The following is a 24,663-nucleotide window of genomic DNA, read 5'->3' as shown; positions in this document are numbered from 1 at the left end:
TATTGAAGATGTTCAGACCTTCAGTCCAGTTACCAGAGAGGTCTGTAGAAATCCTTTTGCGAACTTCTGCAGGATTGAAGTGATGGAACGAATGAAGCTGTTTCAAGATATTAGTTTTCTGTACATATATAGACTCCTGGCTTTTGAGGACCAAAAAAGAACCACGTGATCAGGAAGCCATGTTCCACCAGATTTTTTGAACTCTCATCCTGCCCTCAACTGAACTTCTATCCTAGTTGAACGTTGCATTTAGCAGCTCTTATGCTTAAATATTACAGGTTTTCATCCAGTATATACTGAGGTCAACTTTTAAGACTGAAGTAATTTCAGCAAGCTCTGATGCAAACTTAAGCTCATCAGGAATGCTTAAATGCAGAGATTGTCACTTACTGGTGTTCCCAGTGCCTGTATTGCCTTTGTAGTCCAGATTTTGTCAAAGTCTGTAGTCACGATCAGTAATAATGATGTATTTTATTAAGCCAAGATACTTCCCAGAGCTTAGCCAAATGAGGTTTGCAGTTCTACTGGCAAAGACACACAGTGGAGCTATAGGATGGAGTGCTGTGCCTACTCCATCCTGCTTTTTGAAATGCCAGTAGTGGAGGGGGCTGTCTAGGAAGTATATTTAAATGTAATATTAAATCTTTATCTGTCAGCTACAGCAAAGGTGATTACTACCATCTCCTCAGTCCTATACTTGAGACACTTTGCAAGTGATGATATTTTTAAATTAAGGTCCCCCTTGTAATGTAATAACGCTTGGGAATACTGTGAGCTAGTAGTTCTTTGACAATGCTGTTTTCTGTTCCCTTCCAAATGTGCTGCTCCCACTCATCTCCACTGTAGACTGTGGGAGCAAATGATACGTGCATCCCCATTCTGTTTGTCTAATTTTTATTCTTGGTTAGAAATTGTGTTGCTTCTTAAATACTGTTCACTTGTATAGAAAGCTTAACAATACTCAGTGCCATTAGATACATAAATCTTGCCTTTGTGTCAGCCCATACTTAAGCATAGATTATTTTACACAGGTAGTTTTCATTGGATTTGAGAAGTCTGGCTGTCATTCTCCATTTGGTCAGATAGAAGCTGTGGCTGACAACAGTTCCTGAGGGACCAGAGTGTCCCACTGAATATGTGGAGAAGCTGTTGTCTTGTCTTAGATACTGAAAATTAAATCAGTAGCATCCTGAGATGAACACACAAGCGACTATAGCTTCAGCTAAAGTCTCTATTTCTAGCTGGAGGCTGTGACAGACCTCTTCTTTATGTAGATCATTCTCAGTAAAACTCTACAAGCATTTTTTTAGATGCCCACAACACTTCTCCCTGCCATACCTGTGTTGGTGGACTGTGGCCAGAAGCTGTTTTCATCCTTCACAAATTGAAAATACAGAAGCATACCACCAGTCTGTCAACTTTTCTTTTACAGTAAACCTTCTTTCTCTCACCATGTAAGTGCTGGACATCTAAAGTGGGAAGGAGGAAAGATAAATCACTCTAAAAAAAAAAAAAAGTACAGCTCACAAATTATTTCTGTGATAAGCTGACTTGTTGCTGTTTGGTTTTGTTATGTTTTCTTACTCCAATAATTTCCAGATAATGGTATTTTTTACCTGAACCAAAGTACTCTGGTCAACTAATGAAGCAGTTCATGATGCTCAAAGACCCATAGAAGTAGTTCTCAAATTGCAGAGCATTGTGCATTTAGACTTGTAAACAGACAACTTTGAATTACTGCAGTGGCTCTAAACGAATTTGAGTAGGAGTAGCCCCGAGTTATTTTCCTCATCCTGTAAAAGAACAGACTATTTTTCATTGTTTAGAGTATTGTCCTTTTCATGTATTTTTAATTTATTTTTAAAGAAGCATTGTTTTTTCTGGCAGAGGCGGTATAACATTGAGATCTGAGAGCAGTTTTAACTGAATGTACCATTGTGACTCATTTACAAAGTTTCTTGGGACATCTTGAGCAAATTGTTTAATTGTGCCATTTTGCAGTAAATTAGTGGCTGTTATAAATTGGTGGTCTCCTATAAGATGTTTTCTCCTTAAAGCTGTCCTCCTGTGTGGTAGAACAGAAGTTCAGAAAAATAGTCCCTTCCCCAAAAGAGAATAAGACCGTGATGAGCCATTAAGTCAGAGCTATTAGAAAGAAATATGGCCAACTTAAAAGGCACTAAAATGGGCAAAAATAGAATTCGGTGCGCTGATAATAAATGCTGTATTTCTGTCATGTAGAAAATATTTATACTGCCTCCATTAGCAAAAGTCCTTGGGTGTGTTATTGTGACACCAATTCAATTTCCAGTTCATAATTCCATCATGCATTTCCTGGTGGAAATGACTACACGTTGAGTAAGGATTTTCTTTATTGGATTTCTTGGCTTCTTAGCATTGCTTGTTTGCTTTTGAAGGTGAGAAATCCCTCCACAAATTGGCGGGTCAGTGGCCAATAGACTCCACCACTGTCTTATTCCAGTACTTAGTTGGATTGGTTGTTTTCAGTATAAACTTCTGAGTGGTCTTCACATTTTCAAATATTTAAGACTGTTGGGTTTTCCTTCATAGCTTGTGGAACCCTTGACTCCAAGTGGCACCGCACCCAACCAAGCACAGCTTCGTATCCTGAAGGAAACTGAGCTGAAAAGAGTCAAGGTTCTTGGCTCTGGAGCCTTTGGAACTGTATACAAGGTAAGAGTCTTCAGTACACAGAAGTGACTTTCTTCATTTAATTTTTGAACAGTCAAATTCGGCATTGCAGCAAAGCATCCTGTACCCTGGATGGGGCCTTAACCCCACGTGTCTGGGAAACTCATAGAATAGTGGAATTGTGTGGGAAGAGCACATCTTCAGGCTCAGATGTTAACTTCAGTTTTAATCAGATATGCAGATATTATTTCTTGGTGAGAAAAAGAGTGTCAGCCACAACACCCTTGCACGCAAGAGGACTACACAAGCTGGGCTATCGTGATATTAAAATGCAGCATCAAAGTTTACCATTCCATTCTTATGTAATGGCTTTACAGTACCCTTTTGGAAAGCTACATAAACTGTCTCATTTTGCAAGTGTCACGTGGGTCTTGTAATAGTGATCATACCTTGTAAAACATTGTTTTACATTGTCATTAGCTAAACTGTAATACTTGTTGTTTCTTCCATTTGAATAGAAAAGATGAGTTATGTCAATGCACGCTTTAACAACCAGTGTGTAAGAGCAGAACCCACAAGGGAAAAAAATACTTCCGTTAAAGATTTTTTTTAAGATCTGTTGGTCATGTCCAAATCTCAAAGGCATGAAGTAGGGCTTAATGAGCAAGTCAAACCAATCGCCCAACCTTTTGGGAGCAATGCAAACCTGCCAAATCAAGGTGGTAGCTCACAGCAGTGGAGAAGCATCTGTCTTTAAACTGGGGAGGAAATGGAGGAAGTACAGACCAGATCACTACCGCTATAAGGTCATGGGAATACATTTTTGAATAATCAGTTTGAATAAAAAAAGACAGTACTAAAGTGATGTAGATGGGTACAATGAGGTTGTCAAGAACGCAGCAATAGTCAAGAGGGATGGAAAAGTAGCCTGAAACACACAGTTTGTGAATTTTAAAGTTTACACTTTAGCCATCTCCACTTTTAATTCTCAGATACCAATTAAGAAGTAGTTTTGTGGAATTTTTATTACTTTATAAATATGTATATTCTCAGTTCTGAGGTTTGTAACTGAACTGCATAACATGACAAAATGTATCAAAATAACTGTAATTCTGTATGAAGTTTCAGTGATTTTTGTCTTGTGTCATTATTTTTTTTTAATCTTTCTAGGGCATTTGGGTCCCCGAGGGAGAAACTGTGAAGATTCCTGTGGCCATTAAGATCCTTAATGAGACCACTGGTCCGAAAGCCAATGTGGAGTTTATGGATGTAAGTAAGAGATGATCATCCTCTCTGAGTCTTTGCGGGGGGCAAGAGGGTGTGCGTGTGTGTCTTTCTGTAGTCCACAGAGATTGTAGAGAGGAATTTCTGCCAGTTTTCTTCCTTATATTTAAATAGTTGAAGGAGGCTTGTACACAGTCCTCAAACCAGGACAACAGGACTGATATCGCGCTGATGTTCAGTGAGTACTACAGTATCATGTCTCTAGAAAAAACTCAGCTGCTGAGATTTTGTGTGTAGGCCATTTCCCTTAGTCTTTGACATGCTGTCTCGGTGTTAATGCATATCTATAGCATTCTCTATTGCAGCAATGTTCAAACAAACAAAACAAAACAACCAAAAAAACCCCAACCATGGTTACACCTCAGTGCTGCTTCTCTGTAAGCTGTAGAGTTAGGCAGATCTGTATGAGACAATGCTGCGCCCTGTTTAGTTTATTGCATGTAGGACATTCCATTCCAGAACCGTAAGTACCTGCGCTACCAGGGTAATGTTAGTGCCATAGTGCCAAGTATCATGGACCCTAAAATGCCCAGAGTTTTCTTATAAATGATCTTCCCATCAGTGGAAAGCTGAAACTCCTTTGTCTTATGTGGCAGATATTTTATCTTTCCATTGGAAGAGAAGCTAGAGACAAGAGAGGAGTTGCAGAGGAGCACCTTGCTATGTATGCAAGTCTCCACTGGTGCAGAACTCACAGGAACAGAAATTTAGCCTCAGGTCTCTTCTTCTTTGGTGTTCCTGAGGACTAAGCTCTGAGAGCCTGGGAGCTGTCAGCAGCAGCAAAGCATAACAGGGAGGAGAAAGAAAATTGAAATATACTGGATTTCAAAAGCCCTTTTGCTTTACTAGTCTGAAATATTGTTAATTAAGAGGTCAAGATCATAATTTTCATGAATGTTCCATGATCATAGAGACTATGCACTCCATTTTTAGCTCTGTGTCAAGATTAAGCCTCATTGACACTGTGAATGGGTATATCCTATTCAGCGACATTTTTTTTGACAAATCATAGAAATTTGCAATTTTTTGTAAATCCCTCTTGTGAACTTGAAAAGTACATAGGACTTTTAAGTCTTGAAGGTCTGTTCAGTGTATAGGCTTAATTTGGTTAGCATTAATGAGACCGTAAACCACAAGGAGAATGAACTCCTGTTATATAGTCTATTCTTCCATCTAGAAATGAATAGAAATATACAGTTATGAATTTAGCTGTTTCAGACAAATTATCGTGTTGAGTTCTTAGGCAATTGAATGAAGGCTGCATAGATGAAGGGATTTCCTATGCATTTTACAGAGCACTGCAAAGTATGTATTCAATAATCATTGTACACAGATAAATAATAAAAAAAAAAAAAAGCCGTTTTGGCCCTCTTCAAAAGGAATGAATTGCACTAAAGGGCTAAAGAGTATTAGATGTTTGTTTAATGGACAAAATAATGGTCAAGAGTATAGTTAATAGTAGAGCTCCAGAAAGAGGAGAGCTGGTATTCAGCACCCTTTTAAAGTGAACGTGCAGGGAGTACAAGGCTGCTGAATGTTACCTGTGCTCCGTGTCTGATGCCAGTGGTCAGTGATGTAGATTCCAAGCTCAAGATAAGGGAGTTTTCACTGTATGAAAGTCAATGGAACTGAGCAACTAGCAGCAGCTGAGGATGTGACCACTGATCTGATGGAGGAATAGTAGTAATATCTTCTTCTCTGATATGGATTAACCTTGAAGCACTCTACAAAGAAAACATAAGTTCCTTGTTAAAAGGCAAAGTCACTTGTCTGAGGCTTCATAGCTCAGTTTGATCGGCTGACTTAATTCACTGGACCACTCTTACCTCCAGTGTATGCATCGTAACATCTGATAAATGGTTCGGAGATTATGAAGGTTTTTTAGAAACTCTAGTGATTTTAACTATGTAAGGTACAGCCACACTACAAAAGGTTTCTCTTGAAATTAACATTTTCTCATGAGTCTCTGACCCAGCAGTAACAAGGTGAGAGAAGAATTAAAGTTACTTTTAGTCCTACAGGTTAATAATAACCTAAAGGTTATTTTCAATCATAATAAAACAGAATTGGACTTCATCATTAGTTGATATAAGTGACAATAAGGAGAAATAAGATGTTTTGTCTCGATACTGCATTTGATAACTGTACAGTGGTCTGTAACATCCTTTGCTGTACTGCATTGATGAAGAAGATTTAATTTCATTCTTTTGAATTAATTGCTCATGCAATTGTACAGATGTTCCTGCCATCCTCACCTCCTAACCCATTCGTTGATTTCCTGAAAAAAAGCCACATTTTTAAAGAGAATGACCATTGGTTATGGTTTTAATGTGACCACTCCTCTTGGTCCCAGAAAGGACATGGTTTTAAGCTTTGTAAAATTTTAAGCTATTATGAGGAGCTAAATATCTTTCATTAAAGAGTAAGTTATAGAAATATATAGAATAACTAGAAAAATGTGTTTTACTCATTCTCACTCCAAGTCTCTGGTCAGTATAACTATCCTGATAAAACTTGGTACTGTTTACTGGTGGGTTTTTTGGAGGAAAATTTAAGTGTGCATATGAAAGCAAAATTAATCAGTTGTGATTTCTGTAAAAAAAAAAAAAGTATAGTCATTGGTTTAAAGCAATTCTATCAGATTTTTTAAAGGTATATAGGTGACTAAGTGCCATTATGAACACAGTGGGGGTTAACTCTTTCTTAAGTAAGTGTCTGACATGTTGGTTGTGAATGGGAAGAGGAGGTTAGTGGGAAGGAGGTGTCATTATGAGTCACACTCTTGACTTTCATTTTTTTGTACTTGTCAAGTGCAGGTGTGCTTTTATCAGCAATTACTTCTTAATCGATTGTGTATGTCCTTGTACTTGCAAGTAAAACTTTTAGAGAGTCTCTGGAAGATGTAAAGCCTCTTGTAAACAGCAGTTTGTGTACAGGGAGAGTACTTCACGCACTTTGGTGTCTACAAAAATAGCTGGTATAGATGTCAGTGGCATTGTCCATAGGCTCTGGTTAAAACTTCTAATGTTGGCAGAATGTAAGTCTAAAAGTGCACCACAAGCTCTTGAAATTCTGCTAAATGTTATGCTAAAAGAGTAAAGAACAACAATTTGGCTACTGGGCTGTCATTTCAGTACCTTGAACACCCACTAATGGATCCGTAATGACTATAATGGTATAATGCATGATGTTAGCACCTGCTATGGCCAAACACCTCCCACCCTTCTCCCATCAGGGGATGATGAATTGGCCATCATCAAAAACTACATCTCCTATTTGGAATTTTTCTTTGGGGAGTTACAGCAGAGTCTGTTTTCTAGGCTTTCTCCACACATTCCCAGCTAGCTCTTTTTCTTTTACTCTGCTCCCTTCTTTCTTGCATAGTTTTTATCACTGCAGTAGTCCATATCTGTTAGAACAATGCAAGCTGAATTCTACTAAGTAACCCATGCCACCTTCTCCAGGGCAGAAGCAGAATGTACGTGTGGACTTCTATCGATTTTGTTTTCACTGTGCAGAGGTTGTTGCTACTGTTTTGAAAAATGTAGGTTTACCCTTTTTCCATGTATTTCTGAATACGTATTATCTCTGGAATAATTTCACAGTCTAAAGAATTTCCCCGCAGGTGTTGAAATGGTTAGGTGCTTCAGTTGTGGGGCACAGTTTCTCCTCCCTGCTTGGCTGGTCACGCTTCATCATCCCCAGAAGGGCGCCGGAATTTGAATTCAGAGTACAGGCATTGTTGCTACTGGTCTGCCTGCAACCGTATCTGGGAGGGGAGTCACCAGCAGACACAGAGGGTATCAGGAGGGGAGGATACCCGCTCCTCACCCCAAGGCTGGTAACAGAATATGTGTGGGTCCTCAGTTTTGGGGGGAGGGGAGGAGGGAAGAGAGACTTGTGAGGAGAAAAGGCAAATAAGCACCTAAGAGGCTCCTTGATAGTAGAACAGGGACTTATAATTTCACTTGTGAAAACAATTTCCCCTCCTCAGCCTCCAATTATTTGACTGTTATGATTGTCTGATAAGTCAAGTAGCCATTGGCCTGATCAGATGGTTTAACATCAAACCAGACGCTTGGCTGATAATGTAATACATTCCAATGTCATGCTGCAGTTGGAAAGCTTAGCAAACCATCTTTGAGGCTAAAAATATGTATCTTTAAACTAACTTGTCATGGGGAAACAGACAATTGATGAGGGCCTTTCCTCTCTAGCCCTCTAAGCTTTGCGTTTCCAGGAAGTAATCCTGTGAGCTGTGATTCTGCCCAGGGTTTTGATCCACGTACAAGTTTAATCTATCCTCTCTGAACTTAAATGCTCCATTATCTGTTAGAAAATAATTAGAGGCTGCAAGCACAAGTCTGCATACACAGAGTTCCTTGGGAGTCCCTGAGCTCATTGAGATGAAGACAGTTTGACTGATGGTGGTCAGCTGATACTGGGCCAGAAGCTAATAATAGAAGGCAGTGCTGCTTAGCTAGGTGAGAAAGTAAACTTGGGAAAAATTAAACTGAAGGGTTTGGGATTTATGGTTGGAAATAAATTTCCCATTCTCATTTGTTTCCTGGTAAGAGAGCTTCAGAGGCAGTTGGTTTCTTTTATGGTTTTATAATTAAGATCTAGGGAGCTTCTTGACTTCGCCTGGACTTACTGTAGTTCGCTGCCATCTCTAGGAGCAGCATTCAGTGTGCAGGAGAGCATTTGTCAAGTGAAGTATAAAGGTAATAAGTGACAATGACCTCCAGCAGGCATGCAGCAAACAAATTAAAGCTGCATACAGGAGGCTAATACCTCCATCTTTTATTTATGTCTATCCTAATTTACGAAATTAATAAAGCAGTCAGATGTCTTGTACTGCAAAAAGAAACAGCTCTTCCTAAATTGTAAGCCTGTCTTATAATAAAGACAAGTCCCCAAGATGTATCAAACTTACCTTTGGTTCAGAGGTTTCAAGAGGAACAAAATTATGTAGCTGACTAGCAAAGGAGAAATTTATCTCCTGTTCAACTGAAAACCCACAGAGATCTGGATAGGTCTGGATGCTGTCTTTGTTTTTTCAAGTATGTCTAGATGACATTGTGGAACGCGCACCGGAGCCTATAGCTGGCTAGTCAGGTGGGGAAGGTGAGAGAAGACTTACCTTTTCCTGGTTTCAACCATTGACATTAGATATAGGAAGATTCTAAGCTGAAGCTCTTTGGTTCCTTCCCTGGCTCACAGTGGCTTTCGTAGAGTCCTTGGGGCTCCCTAGGGACAAACTCTGTGATGTACAGTTTCTCAGTTGACACAGATGCATTTACACTGAGTCTCCTTATAAGATCCTGCCTTATATGACTATACAGGTGGCTGGAGAAATACTATTGTCTGTCCCTTTAATTATTTGTAATTCCTTGTGTACATCTCGCACTTCCTAGTGAAGTGTTTGGTCCAGGTCTTCAATAATCTGTGTAGATGCTTCTGAAAGTCTGAAAATACGTTAGTACTAACAGTAGTTGGATAGTACATGCAGGTGCCCCACAGTCATTCCACTGACTGCATGGCTGCTTGGGAAATACAATCGAGTTAATCTTGAACCTCAGTTTAAAGGGCAGCTTTAGGATAAAATTAAATCCTTTATGGCAGCAGTGAGACGTATTTCCGTATCCTCGTCTGCTGTCATTTATGTAGACACCCTCCTTTCCAACTGGCATGAGAGGTCTCTAAGAATAGCTGATAATGAACAGCAGTGTTGCTGCACTACCTGGCAGTGTGCTTCAGCTGTGATTCAAACAGGTTTCACTCCATCATGTTAAGTTGCTGGGGTTGGGCGGCAAGGGGTGACCTAACTCAGCTCACTACAGGCTCCTTTTAGTGTAACCTCTGCTTATGCACACTGTAAGTATAGCCACTTAGGAGGGGCAGCTCTTTGCCTGTCAGTTCCAGGCACAGAAGCTCACTGTGATTGCAATTACAATTTCCAACTTGTCCAGAGATGCCAGAAATCAAGCTGTCCTTGAGAACTCTGCATACCATGCACAAGCCCCAGGAGTGATCAGACTCTACAGAAGTTGGGAATCTGATCACTGCTGAAGGTTAACTGCTTTTAGTCATCTGAAGATTAACTGTTTCAAGGCCACATCTCTGTTATTTCCATCTTAAGTAATAATTTTCTCTATAAATATTTCCTTACTACAGTAGTTTTTCCTTCCATAGTATGCGAGGGTAAGATGTGTGTATGTGCAGGAGGGTGTGAATTTTCCATATGGAAAAGCATGTGGCTGTACAGAGAAAGTATATGCAGAGAAAGGATTAAGTACAAACACAGACAGACAAGCCAGGCTGTTTGGAAACAATTCTGCTGGCATAACGCTCTAACTGGAAAATACAGTGAGGGAAAGAGAGTTTGCCTGCTGTTGGTAAGGGGGGAAGTCTGAGCCCTTTTGAAATCAATGGGAGCTGTGAATTCAGCAGGGCCAGAACTTCACATCTGGAGTCATCCTTCTAAGAACTCTGCCACAGATTTAAGAGAAAATGACATGCTTTAGTGAGTGACTGACGTTATAAGTTATTCCTTAATGAGTTAGGAAGTGTATTCAGACGCTTTTTGTTGATGGCAACGGTTGAACTCCTTATTTAAAGTTTGTGTTGCATTATGACTTGGAAACCACTTTAAGGTTGGTTAAATCTGTGAGTGGGGAGAAGATCAGGAAGGAATGTTAGTTTATTCACTGGGAAACACAGCTGTGGATTAATTGAAACTATCAAAAATTCTAATCAAATTCAAGAAGCAGTTTTGGGTGTAAAAAGTGTGTGCATGAAATAAACATTTTGAACTGATGTCTTGTATTATGATTTCTCTTTAAAGGTATGAGGTGCACTAATAACGTGGTTGATACTTCTTGTTGCTTTGGAGTGTATGTTTGAGCTTGGTTACTGAATCATGAAGTCAGCTATTTGCTTAGCTGTATGTGTTATTGTTATGAAGGTCAGGATCCCCAAGTTGCCACTGTTTTATCAGGACACAGTAGGAGAGAACTTTTTTGAAAAAGCGTTTAGAAATTGAACAGGCAAAGGATGGAAATATTAAAAAAAAAAATGGCAGAGAGGTGGTGCTGTGCATATCAAAAGTGGTACACAGGGGTTGAATTAGGAGACTTCATCAGAAGCTCTTGGGATTTGTATTTCCATGATGAGTTTTCCGTTGCTTACAGTACGATGGGTCTCTAGTTCTTGACATTGCGCTGTGTGTGTTTCCACCCTTTACTACATGTTAGATCTGGACCTGAGCCAGAGTACTCTCCTCCAGCTTCGTATTTTCCCGGGACTTACGTACTTTGTATCTGGGTGTGAGCTTGTAGGGGAGTAATCTTAGGCCCTTCAGGAAAAATTTCTACTGGATACTGTAAGGCCATGAATTTCGGGGACTCGCCTCCCAATGTGATAGTGCCTGCAGGTGCTAGTCTTTTTATCTGCACAACCAGTGGATGGTGTGATTTAAGGCAAAACGGAAGACGTTATCTGCGTAGGAATAGATCTTGCTGGAGTGGTAGGCTATACTGACAGACTTATAATTACACGCATGAGAAACAGCCCTCTTGAAACATCAGCAAAGTGACCGGGAACACTAGAATTTTTTGCAGAGACCTTCTGACGTTCAGATGCAAAGTGCAGAAATAAAAATGACAAAACTTGGTAAAATGGAAGATAAGATTATTGAATAAAGCTTGTTATGTTATGAGAAGAAGCTAACCCAGATAGCCACTTTTAAAGCAAACTTTGGCACCAAGAACTGGGCAACTGGTGCTGACTTACCACTACAAGAAACTGAAAGCTTGTATTTAAGAAACTTCCTATCGCTTTGCATTTTTCCTTTGTGCCTCCAGCTCACATTAGCAATATAAAACAGGTACACGTTAATGTTTAAGTTCCTAAAGGGCAATGCATATGCCAGTGTTGCTGCACTGATAAAAAAAATGCAGGTTTTTATGGGACCTCTGTTAATAAAAAAGAGGTACTGTTTCCACAGGCTTAACTGTAATGCATCCCAAACAAGCCATCTCTAGTTCGAGGTTAACGGTGAATCTAATGAGGTTTGAGGGAAAGACTGAAGAAGAAATGTCTTGATATTTAATTCAGAGGAGCTGGCTGTAAAACTGTACATATATGCTGGCTAATCATTTTCAAAGTACGGTTGTCTGTGATTTAGTTCAGTGCCAGGTGGGTAGGCATATCAGATTTTTCATGAAAGCAGGCTGATGGGGCTGTGTGTGAGCTCCAGCACATGCTGCAACTCACAGATCAGCAACAATGCAAAAAGGGAGCAAGGGCAAAGGGCCCTAGAGGATCAATGCATTGTGTTTGTCATACTTGGTTTTATACTGCCAAAGTGCCAAGTCAACTTAAGGGAGAACAAGGGGTTTTGTGCTTTAGTGAGGAAAAAAAAATCCAAGACCATTTTATACATACAAATAGTCAGACTGTGTCCATCTTTAATAGAAATTTAAGGGTACAGAAGCACAGGCTTATAGGAGCTGTTGAAGTATCACTGTCGAAATACATTTTATCTTCAAGTATTCTAATAAACTGTAGTTTAGAATACTTCTCCCTTAGTGATTTCTTGCAGATAACCCTTCAAAAATCAAGTGTTTTCCATGGTCCTCATCCAGACACCTCTGATACATCAGCAACTACCATAGACTTATAAAAACCAAATCATTAACATCTGTTCATATTAATATTCTACATATTATTTCAAGTGATAGTCAACTGTCCCTATCACTGCTTGTCACATAGTTGTAATGGAAGAAATAAGACAGGGAAATCTGGTACATGACTGGCTTGCTGATAATCTTTGTAATGTTCTGCCAGTACATTTTAGACTTCAGTGCAATAACGAGGATAAACAGAGATAGAGCTGAGGTCGTGGTGTGGCTGGCAGTCCACAGACCAGTAATTGCTGGTTTGAAATGATTGGTTCTTTCAATACTGAAACTGTAGTTCCAAAACCAAAAAGATTTTGCAGAGCAATATTTTCCATATTAACTCTCACAATAACTTTGGTGTTGCTTCTCGTTGTAATATATGGCACCTCTTGGACCTGTTAAAATCAGAAAACCTTTGTGCTGTGAAATCATGGTGAGCCTTTCCCTGCCCTGAAAGGCTTTCAGACAAGAGAGACACAACAGATAAAGGGTAGAATTATTATTATTATACTACCCATTTATAGAGGGGACTCTGTGAATTGCAACACAGATCTCATAACCTCTAAGCAAATTATTTAATTCTTTTATTAATTTTTATTTTTAATTGTGTTCTGGTTTTAAATTGGCTTGGAATGTTTATTAGAAAAGCAGATACTATTTGAGGTTTGTTTTCAGACAAAACTATTTTATCTAATTACCCACTGAGAATGGGTCTAAAATGTTCTTTTCAAGCATCTCTTGCCAGTTAGTGCTTGCCCCCAAGTCAGGTATTTTAAAGAAGCTGGGTTACGCTTGATATAAGGCAAACTGTGTATTAGCAACAGAAGAGAAACAGGCATTCTCACCTCTTCCAAGGTGATTACAATTGTGTCCTGAAGGTTTCTGCTTTGTATAGGTTTTTAAGTGCATAGACAAATATGCATTGTACAAAATAGAATTAAGTAGGTTTCAGACACACCAGGGCCTGTTGTTATCTTAATGCTTTATGTGACAAATGATATAAAAATGTTTAAGAAAATACAGTTATGTAGACTTTTCAGCTCTGCTGACAAATTGTAGCTGTGTTGCACTTGCTCAATACTAGCTTCAAAGGCGTTCATTGACTGACTTGCATAGGTAAATCCTGTGATACAAAGCAGTATTGATGCAATGATAGGAAATGGCTGATAGTCAAATAACAGTTTATCAGCTGGAAATGTAAGACCTCTATAAAGTAGGGGATCGTGGAACGTGGACTAGCTAAGGGCAGTTCCCCAGGCTTTGATACTGAGTGGAGGTAATGTCAATGGATAGGCAACCCCCAGGTCGAATGTATCTGGAAATGTTCTCTGGTATTAAGGATGCTTTTTCTGGCTAGGTAGTGCCCTTGGGAGTTCAGTGGGATGATTTGTATATTTATATAAAAGCAGAAATTAGTTCTGTATGTTTTCTGAAACCAAGTGAATTTTTTTTTTTTAAATGAAGTATTGTTGGTTTAGGTCAGTGGCTTAGAGTTACCTGCTAGAACTACAAGTCCTCCGAGAAGTTACTTCAGTAATGAAAGTGTTCAGAGGAGTTTTGGAAAGAAATGGTGTTTGAAATGGGGAAAGAAATTGAGTTTCCTTGGTGCAATGTTTTCTTGGCAAAATAATGAAAAAAAAAAAAAAAATTGATAAAATATGTTAACTTGCTGGAACTAGAAGAAAGAGTATCTGCTGAAGCTTTTCAGTAAGAGATAAATTCCAGTGAATTCCTCAGCTAGAAGATATTTTAGAAATATGTTTGTGATTGAAATACCTGTTTTGACATTTTCTGAATAAACTCTGGTAGATTTCTGTTTTGAACTCATTGGTTGTTTCAAAACTCAGTTTATGTTTATTAGACAGTAATTTGGTCAAATCCAAATTGGAATATTGAGCATTTTTCCCATGTGATTCAGTTGTGGACAGCAGGAAAAAGAGTGGGTGGACTGGGGATTTTTTTCTTTAGATGAGTAAAGGATCGGAAACAGTTTCCAGTGCTAGGTCTTTTCTGAGGATCTGAATGCTGTGTCCTGTTTGATTTTAAGCAGAGCAGGGAGATGCTTCTGGTTCCTCTGTGACTAATCTATTCTATCAGGTGAGAGCACAATTTACGTTCTTGAGAGTGCTGTCATTCAGATGAGAACGTAGATCTGAGTGAAACTCTAGACAACCAAAGGTTATTGACGTTGATGTTTCTGTGACATTTTGGTGAGCTCTCAAAGTGTCCTATCTCCAGAAAGTGTCTTAAACCACGTTGTGTCACCATACAAATGTTTCTAGTTCAACTGAAACTTGCAGATCAGCCCTCTGGTCTGCTGAAAAAGTGTCACTTACTTTGTGAGTGAGTGGCACTCGCTGGCCCATGCGGACATAAAAATGCCACAAGGACAGAGCATTTTCTTATGCAGTATCTTTATGTAGCTCAGTCCTGAAAGATGCATTAATGTACAGAGATGTCTGTCTCACTTCCCTGCCTGTATAAATGATACAAAATTCCAGGTCACTTTCAAGTTTGTATTGGCCGGCCCATAGCCAGTGACATACCCATTTTCTCCTTTTCTACGTAGTCACTGCACAGTCTAAACATGCCACCTTTACCTACTTCCAAAACCTCCTCTCAGTGAACACTCCTGTAAGTCCTCCAGTGATGTGCAACAGCTTGCTGTGGCTTTGGCATTTCACCAGTACAGAAGTCCTCTGAGAATGACCAAAGACTGGCAACTTGGTGTCATTTTGAGCTTCTTGGAGGCACAGCATATTCTTTGATCCCAGTAAGATGTCATATCATGGTAGTGTAGGTCTTTAAAAACAACTTTCTAAAAACGAAAACATAAATGCGCACAAAAGGGACTAGATAGAATGGATTAATTATATGTAACTCTACTTCTGTTTTATAAGAGTCATCCCAAATAGGTAATTGTGTTGGTTAGAAAGGCTGGTGGTATAACAGCTACAGCTACCTTTTCCTGCTTTTCATTAAATGTCAACCCCTTGACTACTGATCTTGGCAGTAAAGTGCAAAATAGGTGCTGGCTGTCAAAACGCTTTGCAGTGTGGATGGGGTGCTTTATAATCAGGGTGCAAATTGACTGTGCTTCAGATCTGAAAGCAAGCTTGCTCTTTGTATGGCACATCTGTAGAACTGCTGTGAATATGTCTCTAGCAGTAATTTTGGCACAGTGGCAGTGCCTTGGGGTTCCAGGTTTTCTAACTGCGCTTCCTTTGCCTGAAATTTCCCTGGCAGTGTCACTTAGAAAGGGCCGCCTTCACTTTCTTTCCTAGACAACCGCAAGGTACCGCTGACTGCTGAAAAGCAGAGGCACCCCAGTCAACCTTGCCGCAGTTTGCAGTAGGAAATGCTACGAAATGAGGTTTGGGTTTTGGCTTGTGGAATCCTTTTAGTTGAATAGTCCTTTGGAAATTCTGGATCTGTGATACCATGCCATCATACTAGTGTAGTTAAATGTTCTTGGAATTGTGGTAATTCTCAAAAGAGGATAAAAGTGTAACATAAATTATTATTTTGCCCTATTCATACCACTCTCAAATTACAGATTACTTATAAAATAGGCATTCCCTCCTGCAGTACTACAAGTTCAAGTGGTGTTTGCCCGTAATTTTATGTTCCTGGCTTCTATACTTCAGTGAGGTTTTGTCTTTATAAGACTGTCTACACAGCCACAAATACAGACTAATAAATACAGTTGTATTTATTGATTTGACCGAGGCTTTTTTATTTGTAACAGACAGTTGGCCACTCATTCATGCGGGTTTGTTCTTGGAGTTGTTTGGCTCTCCCTGACAGAAGTCTAGACCTGAATACGCCCATGCATTGAAGATCAGACATAGTATTTGATGTGGGGGTTATCACAGATGTCAAGATTTTATCAACATAAAAATAAAATTCATTATTATTGTATTATACTGTTATACATATGTGCATGTGTATTACCCTGACTGGAAGACATGCTCAATTCTTGTGGAAGTTAAGGGAGGGATATGAAACCTTATGATTAGAGCAGAAGACAAACTTCCAATCTTAAGGTTTATAAGAACACACCTCCCCAAAAACATATCTATAGACAGGCCAGGGATGCAAGCTACGTTTGCTCTCCTTTGCATTGACTTCCTAAATTCTGGCCACTTTTCAGAGCCAGGTTACTAAACTGGGTGGGCATCATCCCACAGATGGCCATGAAAGGGGGTGGAGGAGCTGTCCCAGCTTGCAGCCAAGTCCCCTCACAGCCACTCGCTCACCTCCCCACACCCAGTGGGAGTGGGGAGAAAACAGAACAAGAGAGAAAACTCCTGGGTCAAAATAAGGATAGGGAAATCACTGGCCAATTACTGTCATAGGCAAAACAGACTTGACGTGGGGAATGTAACTTAATTTACTGCCAATTAACATAAATATTTAATAGCTGGTTTGATATTAGCAAACAAACCAAAAAAACCCAACCCACATTAAAATATTTGTGGAGAAAAACCACCTTTCCTCCCCCTTTTCCAGGCCCAGCTCCAATCAGCTCTCCTCCCAGCTTGTTGCTGCCTGTGGCAGTATGGACTGGCTGGAGCTGGCTGTGTCCCATTTGGGGGAACCCCCCTGCTACCACCACCCTGCCATTCACACCGAGTGCACCCAATATTTGCTATTCTAGCAGTGTCCTAAAGCTGGGAGGTATCTGCCCAGCAGGCCAGGGTAAGGACCGCATTGCTGGATGCAGGACTCAGCTGGGATCGAGGTTCTGCCATGGCAGGTGAAGTGCAGAGCAGACTCTGGTCTCACAGCCCTTGGTAGAGGCAATGCAGTGCAAACAAAATAGGAGGTGTATGAATATTGATGGTGGCAGTGACTTTCTTTCATGCGTTTGTTTTTTTTTAGAGTTTTTTTATTTTAATTTTATCTTCAGGAGCAGAGTACAGCAGGATGGTAAAAGAAAGAACAGAGAAAGTAGGGGAGAAAAGGGTGGAGGAAAAGCTGTAGAAATGGGAGAAAATAGCAAGCAGAGTGATGTTGAAAGGAAGAAAGCACTGTAATACAGGAAATGTGTGGCAGCTTTTGATGAATTTGTGGCTCATTAACGGCACATTGCTAAAAAAGAAAAAAAACTTAACAGTGAACCAACTGGTCCAATGAAACCTTTTTTATTAAAATATTATCATCTCTTTGCAGTACTTGAGTCCCGTGTGTGATGCTCTTAAGCAAGTGAATATAGATGAGAGAAAAATGGAGATGAGTCTATTTTGAATTCTCAATTGTAAAAGATGAAATACCTGGGTTATAGGCAAAATGTATCTTTAATTAAAATAACTCTTAATGTTGATAGTACACTTGATAAAATTAGGTTTCAATCTGATGCTATCCCTTTAAATTGATCCTGAAGGAGGAAGGGGCTTTGAATGTGTGATTATGGACCTGTTGGAGCGAGTCCAGATAATGAGAGGACTGGAACACCTCTCTTATGAGGACTGGCTGCGAGAGTTGGGGTTGTTCATCCTGGAGAAGAGAAGGCTCTGGGGAGACCTTATAAGCAGCCTTCCAGTACTTAAAGGGGGCCTACAAGAAAGATTGGGAGGGACTGTATCAGGGAGGTAGGGCAAGGGGTAACGATTTTAAACTGCAAGAGGGTAGATTTAGATTAGATAAAAGGAAGAAATTTTTGACTGAGGGTGTTGAGGTACTGGCACAGGTTGCCCAGAGAACTTGTGGATGCCCCATCCCTGGAAGTGTTTGAGGCCAGGTTGGATGGGGCTTAGGGCAACCTGGTCTAATGGGAGGTGTCCCTGCCCATGGTAGGGAGGTTGGACCTAGATGATCTTTGAGGTCCCTTCTAACTCTAACCATTCTATGATTCTGTGATTCTATGATTACAAAGTCAAGATTTTCAGTGATACCAGAAAATTTCAAAGCAATGCCCTAAGATTCTTCAGAAAGGAGCGAGAACTCGATAGATTATTTCTTTTGTTCTTCTATCACTTATTCTTGAGACATTGCCATCACTGATCTTAAATCAAAAACCAAAGCAGTAACTCCCTCCTTCTGAAAGGAATCTGCAGCTAAGGCTGAAAATGTTTATAAGCTGGTCAGCAGTGAGGTCTGTTTACTCTCCTGTTCAAATAATGCTGAAATGATTGCTTTTTTAGACTGCACATTTAAAACTCCAAACATTTTTGCTAGTTGCATCAAAATAGTAAGAAACAAATCATTTTTGACAGACTATTCTAAAATAATGATGCGTGTCACAAACTGTAAGTAAAACATTTGTCATAATGATATGTTATTTCTACAGAGAGGTGTGCACACGCTTAAATCACTTACACCCCATCTGCAAGGGGGGATGGTCAGTCTCAAACCCGCTGTTACTTTTCTTGACGGCTTTCAATGGAAACATTTCTGGTTGCTGAGGTCCTGAACTCTTGGCCTTTACGCATAAAAGCTAACTGAAAATGGTCTAGATTTTGCTTTCTAATCACTAGAATCAATGCTTTCAGGCAGGGTTCACAGAAAGGCTGGTGGGAGTTGTCCCCTGCCTGGATGTTTGACGGAAAATCTTCACTTGGCTTGCTGTGCACTAGAGGTCTGTTCCTTTAGACTTTGAGATTTCTCCTCTGCCGTCTTAACACAGACTCTGATGAATTGGGAGACTTAATTGGTACAAAGTCAGCAGGGAGAAGTAAGAAGCTTATGGTGTGTGGGTTCCTCAAAATGTATCTCCTACACTCTCGAGCATTTAAGCGTGTGCTTAACTCCAAGCACTTGAGCCCTCTGGAGTCAGCATGGTTGCCAGTGCCCTCAGTGTTTGCAGGACAGGGATCACAGTATACAGCTTTTTTTTTTATTATTTGTTTTGTTTTGTTTTTTAATTTAGTTTATGCTTCAAAATATATAGTGAGCCAGATTTGTTTCTATACATGCATGAAGGTATCTATTCCTGCATGAATAGGACCTACTGCTTCTCTAAGGTGGGCACAGAATATTTGACCCAGCAATCTGTAAATATCACCTTTGAGAGCTTTCAAATCCCGTAACTGTGCTAGTTTCAAGTAAGGGTTTGGAGCAAAGTGGGGCATCTCTGTCATGCATTTGGATCGCATGGGGCAATTGCATGCATTTGAATTCAGTGTCAACCATGCAGGCTGTGCCTCTGCACTGTTCAGTCAGTGAGACTACATACCCCCTCTGCTGCATGTAAGTGCTGTGACAAGCAAACGAGTCTCAGAGGGTATGGCTGTTCTGAGAAATGCAGCACATTTAAAGACATGTACCACCTCCAGAAAAGGCTGTGCACCCATCTAGCAGTGCCCCAGCTGGAGACCAGTTCCGCTTCTGGACAGCGGAGAGCTAGTGTTGTACCATGCCTTGCTGATCACCAGGCTGCAGCCTGGATGCAGGATGGGACACTGACCCGGAGCCAGCTTCTCCTGATGGCACTAGCTGAGTCAGAGCCAAGTGAGTGGCACTTGCCTGATGCTGTTTACATCACATTTGTGCGTGATAGACCACAGTGTGTGGTGCCTGCTGTGGAATTTTATTTTCTTTTCTTTTTCAGTCTTAGGTTTTATCCTAGAAAGTTTTGGGTGTAGTAGCACACCTGGTAGCTGGATTTCCAGAACTTTCTGAAGGAATAAGTTAATCTCAACATTTAATGGTGCTGCACACTTGTACTCCAGTCTAAGTATGCAGTGACTCCACTTACTACCCAATGGACCTCTTGTCAAGCTCCTCATTGGCAACTGAACTCAAAAAAGCACACATCTTTCTTGTCCAAAAGAGATAAAGTCCAAACCCAGCCATTCAAAGCCTGTAGTCTCTTTAATCGTAGGAGCTTGTCCTGCCTCAGAGGAAACACATGTTAACAAGACTCATACTGTTATCTTCTCTGTTTGGTCACATACAGCTTCCTTAACATGATTTCCTAAAGCAAAACAAGCACAGAGGAGTTTCAAGGAGATGGTGGTTAGTGCTAAACTCTAGCTAACAGCCTGTTAGACTTCCTTAATAACAGGGACTTGATTTAGACCTCTAGTTATTTCTTGCTGTGCCAGCTAAACTCAGTGTTTCCCCAGAGAAAAGGCAGTTGGTCGTGTCAGTGTGCATATAGGATTTGGACCTGTATGTGCGCTGTTATGCTTCTGTGCAACAACCACTGATGAAAACTGTACCTGCTGTAAGTATTCATCTTGCTTTATGGTTACAGTATGGGTGTGGATGTATAGAAAGATATTTGTGTTTTTTTAAGTACCTTTCTTCATTTCCTCCTGAGTCCTGAGAGAATTTTTAGTACGCAACCTAGGTGTTGTCAGCATCTCTCAGGAGGGTATAGTGACAGAAGCCTGTTCCATCACAGGACATGGGATATGCTACCATACTCACATGAGCCAAATTAAAGCACGTAGCTCAGTCCTGCAGTAGTAACCTCAGGGTTGAATCTGCCCTTGCAGCATTTAAGTGTTGTTTGTTGTATTACACAGAAGTAAAATTGTGATGACACAAAACTGGGACGAGTGGCTGACACACCAGAAGGCTGTGCCGCCATACAGCAAGACGTGGATAGGCTAGAGAGGAACCACATGAAGTTCAACAAGGGCAAGTGTAGGGTACTGCATCTGGGGAGGAATAACCCCAGGCACCAGTACAGGTTAGGGGCTGACCTCCTGGAGAGCAGCTCTGTGGAAAGGGACCTGGGAGTCCTGATGGACAAGCTGACCGTGAGCCAGCAATGTGCCCTTGTGGCCAAGAGGCCCAATAGTATTCTGGGGTGCATCAAGAAGAGTGGGGCCAGCACGTCGAGGGAGGTCATCCTCCCCCTCTACTCTGCCCTGGTGAGGCTGCATCTGGAATACTGTGTCCAGTTCTGGGCTCCCCACTTCAAGAAGGACAGGGAACTACAAAGGCTACAAAGGTGATCAAGGGTCTGGAGCACCTCTCTTATGAGGAAAGGCTGAGAGATCTGTGTCTGTTTAGGCTGGAGAAGAGAAGACCGAGAGGGGATCTCATCAATGCTTATAAATATCTAAAGGGCAGTTGTCAAGAGGATGGGGCCAGACTCTTTTCAGTGGTGCCCAGTGACAGGACAAGGGGCAATGGGCACAAGCTAGAACACAGGGAATTCCATCTCAACGAAAGGAAAGGAAGGTAATTGTGCTAGGTGACTCCCTTCTGAGGGGAACAGAGGGCCCTATCTGTAGACCGGACCCATCCCACAGGGAAGTCAGCTGCCTCCCTGGGGCCAGAATTAAGGACATAAGGAGAAAACTCCCTTCCCTGGTTAAGACATCAGATTACTACCCACTACTGATATTTCAGGTAGGTGGTGATGAGGTAGGTACCAGAAGTCTAAGGGCAATGAAGAATGACTTCAGGGCCCTGGGACGGCTGGTTAAGGGATCGGGAGCACAAATAGTGTTCTCCTCTATCCCACCATTTGCAGGGGTTGACCAGGGGATAAATAGGAGGAGTCAGGAAATTAACTCCTGGCTCCGAGACTGGTGTATCCGGCAGAACTTTGGCTTTTTTGATCATGGGCTCATCTACAGGAAACCAGGCATGCTGGCAACAGGTGGGGGAAGCCTAACCCGAAGGGGAAGAAAGATCCTGGGACAAGAGCTAGCAGGGCTCATCTACAGGGCTTTAAACTAGGTTTGAAGGGGGACGGGGATGAGACCAGGATTACAAAAGTGGTGCCTGGAAGAAGCGTACCAGTGCTTCTGGGTAAAAGTGTTAGCAAGGTCTTGCAGCCTGTCCCAGTGGTGGTGGGGGATGGTGAATTGTGTGACAGCCAAGGCACGAGGGGTAGTGATAATTTGGTAGCTACAGTAGTGCCTGAGTATGATCAGGTGCGAATTAGGGCTTGTCCCCCCAAGAAAGTGGCAGGACAATTAGCCCAGCTGAAGTGCATCTATACTAATGCACGCAGCATGGGAAATAAACAGGAGGAGCTGGAGGCCATTGTACAGCAAGGAAACTATGATATAGTCACCATCACAGAAACGTGGTGGGAGGACACACACAAGTGGAGTGCTGTAATGGATGGCTACCAACTCTTCAAAAAGGATAGGCAAGGAAGAAGAGGTGGTGGGGTGGCCCTCTATGTTAGGGGCAGTTTTGAATGCCAGGAACTTAACAGTGTGGATGACAACACTGAGTGTGTATGGATAAAAATTAAGGGGAAGGCCAATAAGGCAGACATCGTGATGGGAGTTTGTTATAGACCTCCTAATCAGGATGTAGAAGCCGATGAAGTATTCTACAAGCAGCTGGCAGAGGTCTCACAATCATCTGCCCTTGTTCTTGTGGGGGACTTCAACTTCCCAGACGTCTGCTGGAAATACAATGCAGCAGAGAGGGAACAGTCATGGAGGTTCCTGGAGTGTGTGGAAGACAACTTCCTAACACAGCTGGTGAAGGAACCAACTAGGGGAAGTGCCCTACTGGACCTACTGCTTGTTAACAGAGAAGGTCTTGTGGAGGATGTAAAGGTTGGAGGTCGCCTTGGGCACAGTGATCACGAAATGATAGAATTTTCAATTCTTGATCACGTAAGGCGGGGAGCCAGCAGAACTGCCACCTTGGATTTCCGAAGGGCAGACTTTAGCCTGTTTAGGAGCATGGTCGAGAGTGTCCCTTGGGAGGCAGTTTTGAAGAGCAAAGGTGCCCAGGAAGGCTGGGCATACTTCAAGCAGGTGCTCTTAAAAGCTCAGGAGAAGGCCATCCCCTTGTCTCGAAAAACGAGCAGACGGGGAAGACGACCAGCCTGGCTAAATAGAGAACTTTGGCTGGACCTCAGGAAAAAAAGAAAAGTTTACATTCTCTGGAAAAGGGGGTTGGCAACTTATGAGGATTATCAAGATATAACAAAGCTATGTAGGGGGAAAATGAGAAGGGCCAAAGCTCAATCGGAACTCAGCTTGGCCACTGCAGTCAAAGACAATAAGAAAAGGTTCTTTGAATATATCAATAGAAAAAGGAAGACTAGGGAAAATGTAGGCCCGCTGGTGAACGAGACAGGTGCCCTAGTGGTGGAGGACGCAGAGAAGGCAGAGTTACTGAATGCCTTCTTTTCTTCGGTCTTCACTGCTAAAGCTGTCCCTCATGAATCCCACCCTCTGAAGGCAAAGGGGGAGGTCTGGAGAGTGGAAGATTTTCCCTCAGTTGAGGAGGACCGGGTCAGAGACCACTTGGCCAAGCTGGACATTCACAAGTCCATGGGCCCTGATGGCATGCATCCGCGAGTGCTGAGAGAGCTGGCGGATGTTATTGCTAGACCACTCTCCATCGTCTTTGAACGGTCATGGAGAACAGGAGAGGTGCCTGAGGACTGGAGGAAGGCCGACATCACTCCAATCTTCAAAAAAGGCAAGAAGGAGGACCCAGGGAACTACAGACCGGTTAGTCTCACCTCTGTCCCTGGGAAGGTATTGGAGCGACTCATTCTGGATGTCATCTCCAATCACGTTGAGGAACAGGAAGTTATTGGAAGTGGTCAACATGGATTTACCAAGGGTAAATCATGCTTGACCAATCTGATAGCTTTCTATGATGTTATAACTGGTTGGCTGGATGAGGGGAAAGTCGTGGATGTCATCTACCTTGACTTTAGCAAGGCTTTTGACACTGTCTCCCATGACATCCTCATTAGGAAGCTGAGGAAGTATGGGCTAGATGAGGTGACAGTGAGGTGGATTGAGAGTTGGCTGCGGGACAGGACTCAGAGGGTTGTGATCAGCGGCACAGAGTCTAGTTGGAGGCCTGTAACCAGTGGTGTCCCCCAGGGGTCAATACTTGGTCCTATTTTGTTTAATATATTCATTAATGACCTGGATGAGGGGACAGAGTGTATCCTCAGCAAGTTTGCTGATGATACCAAACTGGGTGGGGTGGCTGACACCCCAGAGGGCCGTGCTGCCATCCAGCGTGACCTGGACAGGCTGGAGAGCTGGGCAGAGAAGAACCTAATGAGGTTCAACAAAACCAAGTGCAAGGTCCTGCACCTGGGGAGGAAGAATGCTAGGCACCAGTACAGGTTAGGGGCTGACCTGCT

General features: G+C 41.7%; 1 protein-coding gene across 1 annotated transcript in view; it reads left to right on the top strand.

The window, feature by feature from the left end:
- Positions 1 to 24,663, top strand: part of ERBB4 (erb-b2 receptor tyrosine kinase 4) — a gene marked incomplete at its 5' end in the record, with an annotated part of 657,878 nt that overhangs the window by 523,749 nt on the left and 109,466 nt on the right. The window contains 2 exons of the mRNA XM_082483856.1: positions 2,572 to 2,694; positions 3,823 to 3,921. Of these exons, the coding sequence (XP_082339982.1) occupies positions 2,572 to 2,694; positions 3,823 to 3,921 (222 nt within the window). The remainder of the gene's footprint in view (positions 1 to 2,571; positions 2,695 to 3,822; positions 3,922 to 24,663) is intronic.

This window comes from Vanellus vanellus (genome assembly GCF_965231255.1).
Source record: "Vanellus vanellus genome assembly, chromosome: 5".
Classification (NCBI taxonomy): domain Eukaryota; kingdom Metazoa; phylum Chordata; class Aves; order Charadriiformes; family Charadriidae; genus Vanellus; species Vanellus vanellus.
Note: the sequence above shows the minus strand (reverse complement) of the source record. Positions and strands in the feature narration are given on the sequence as shown.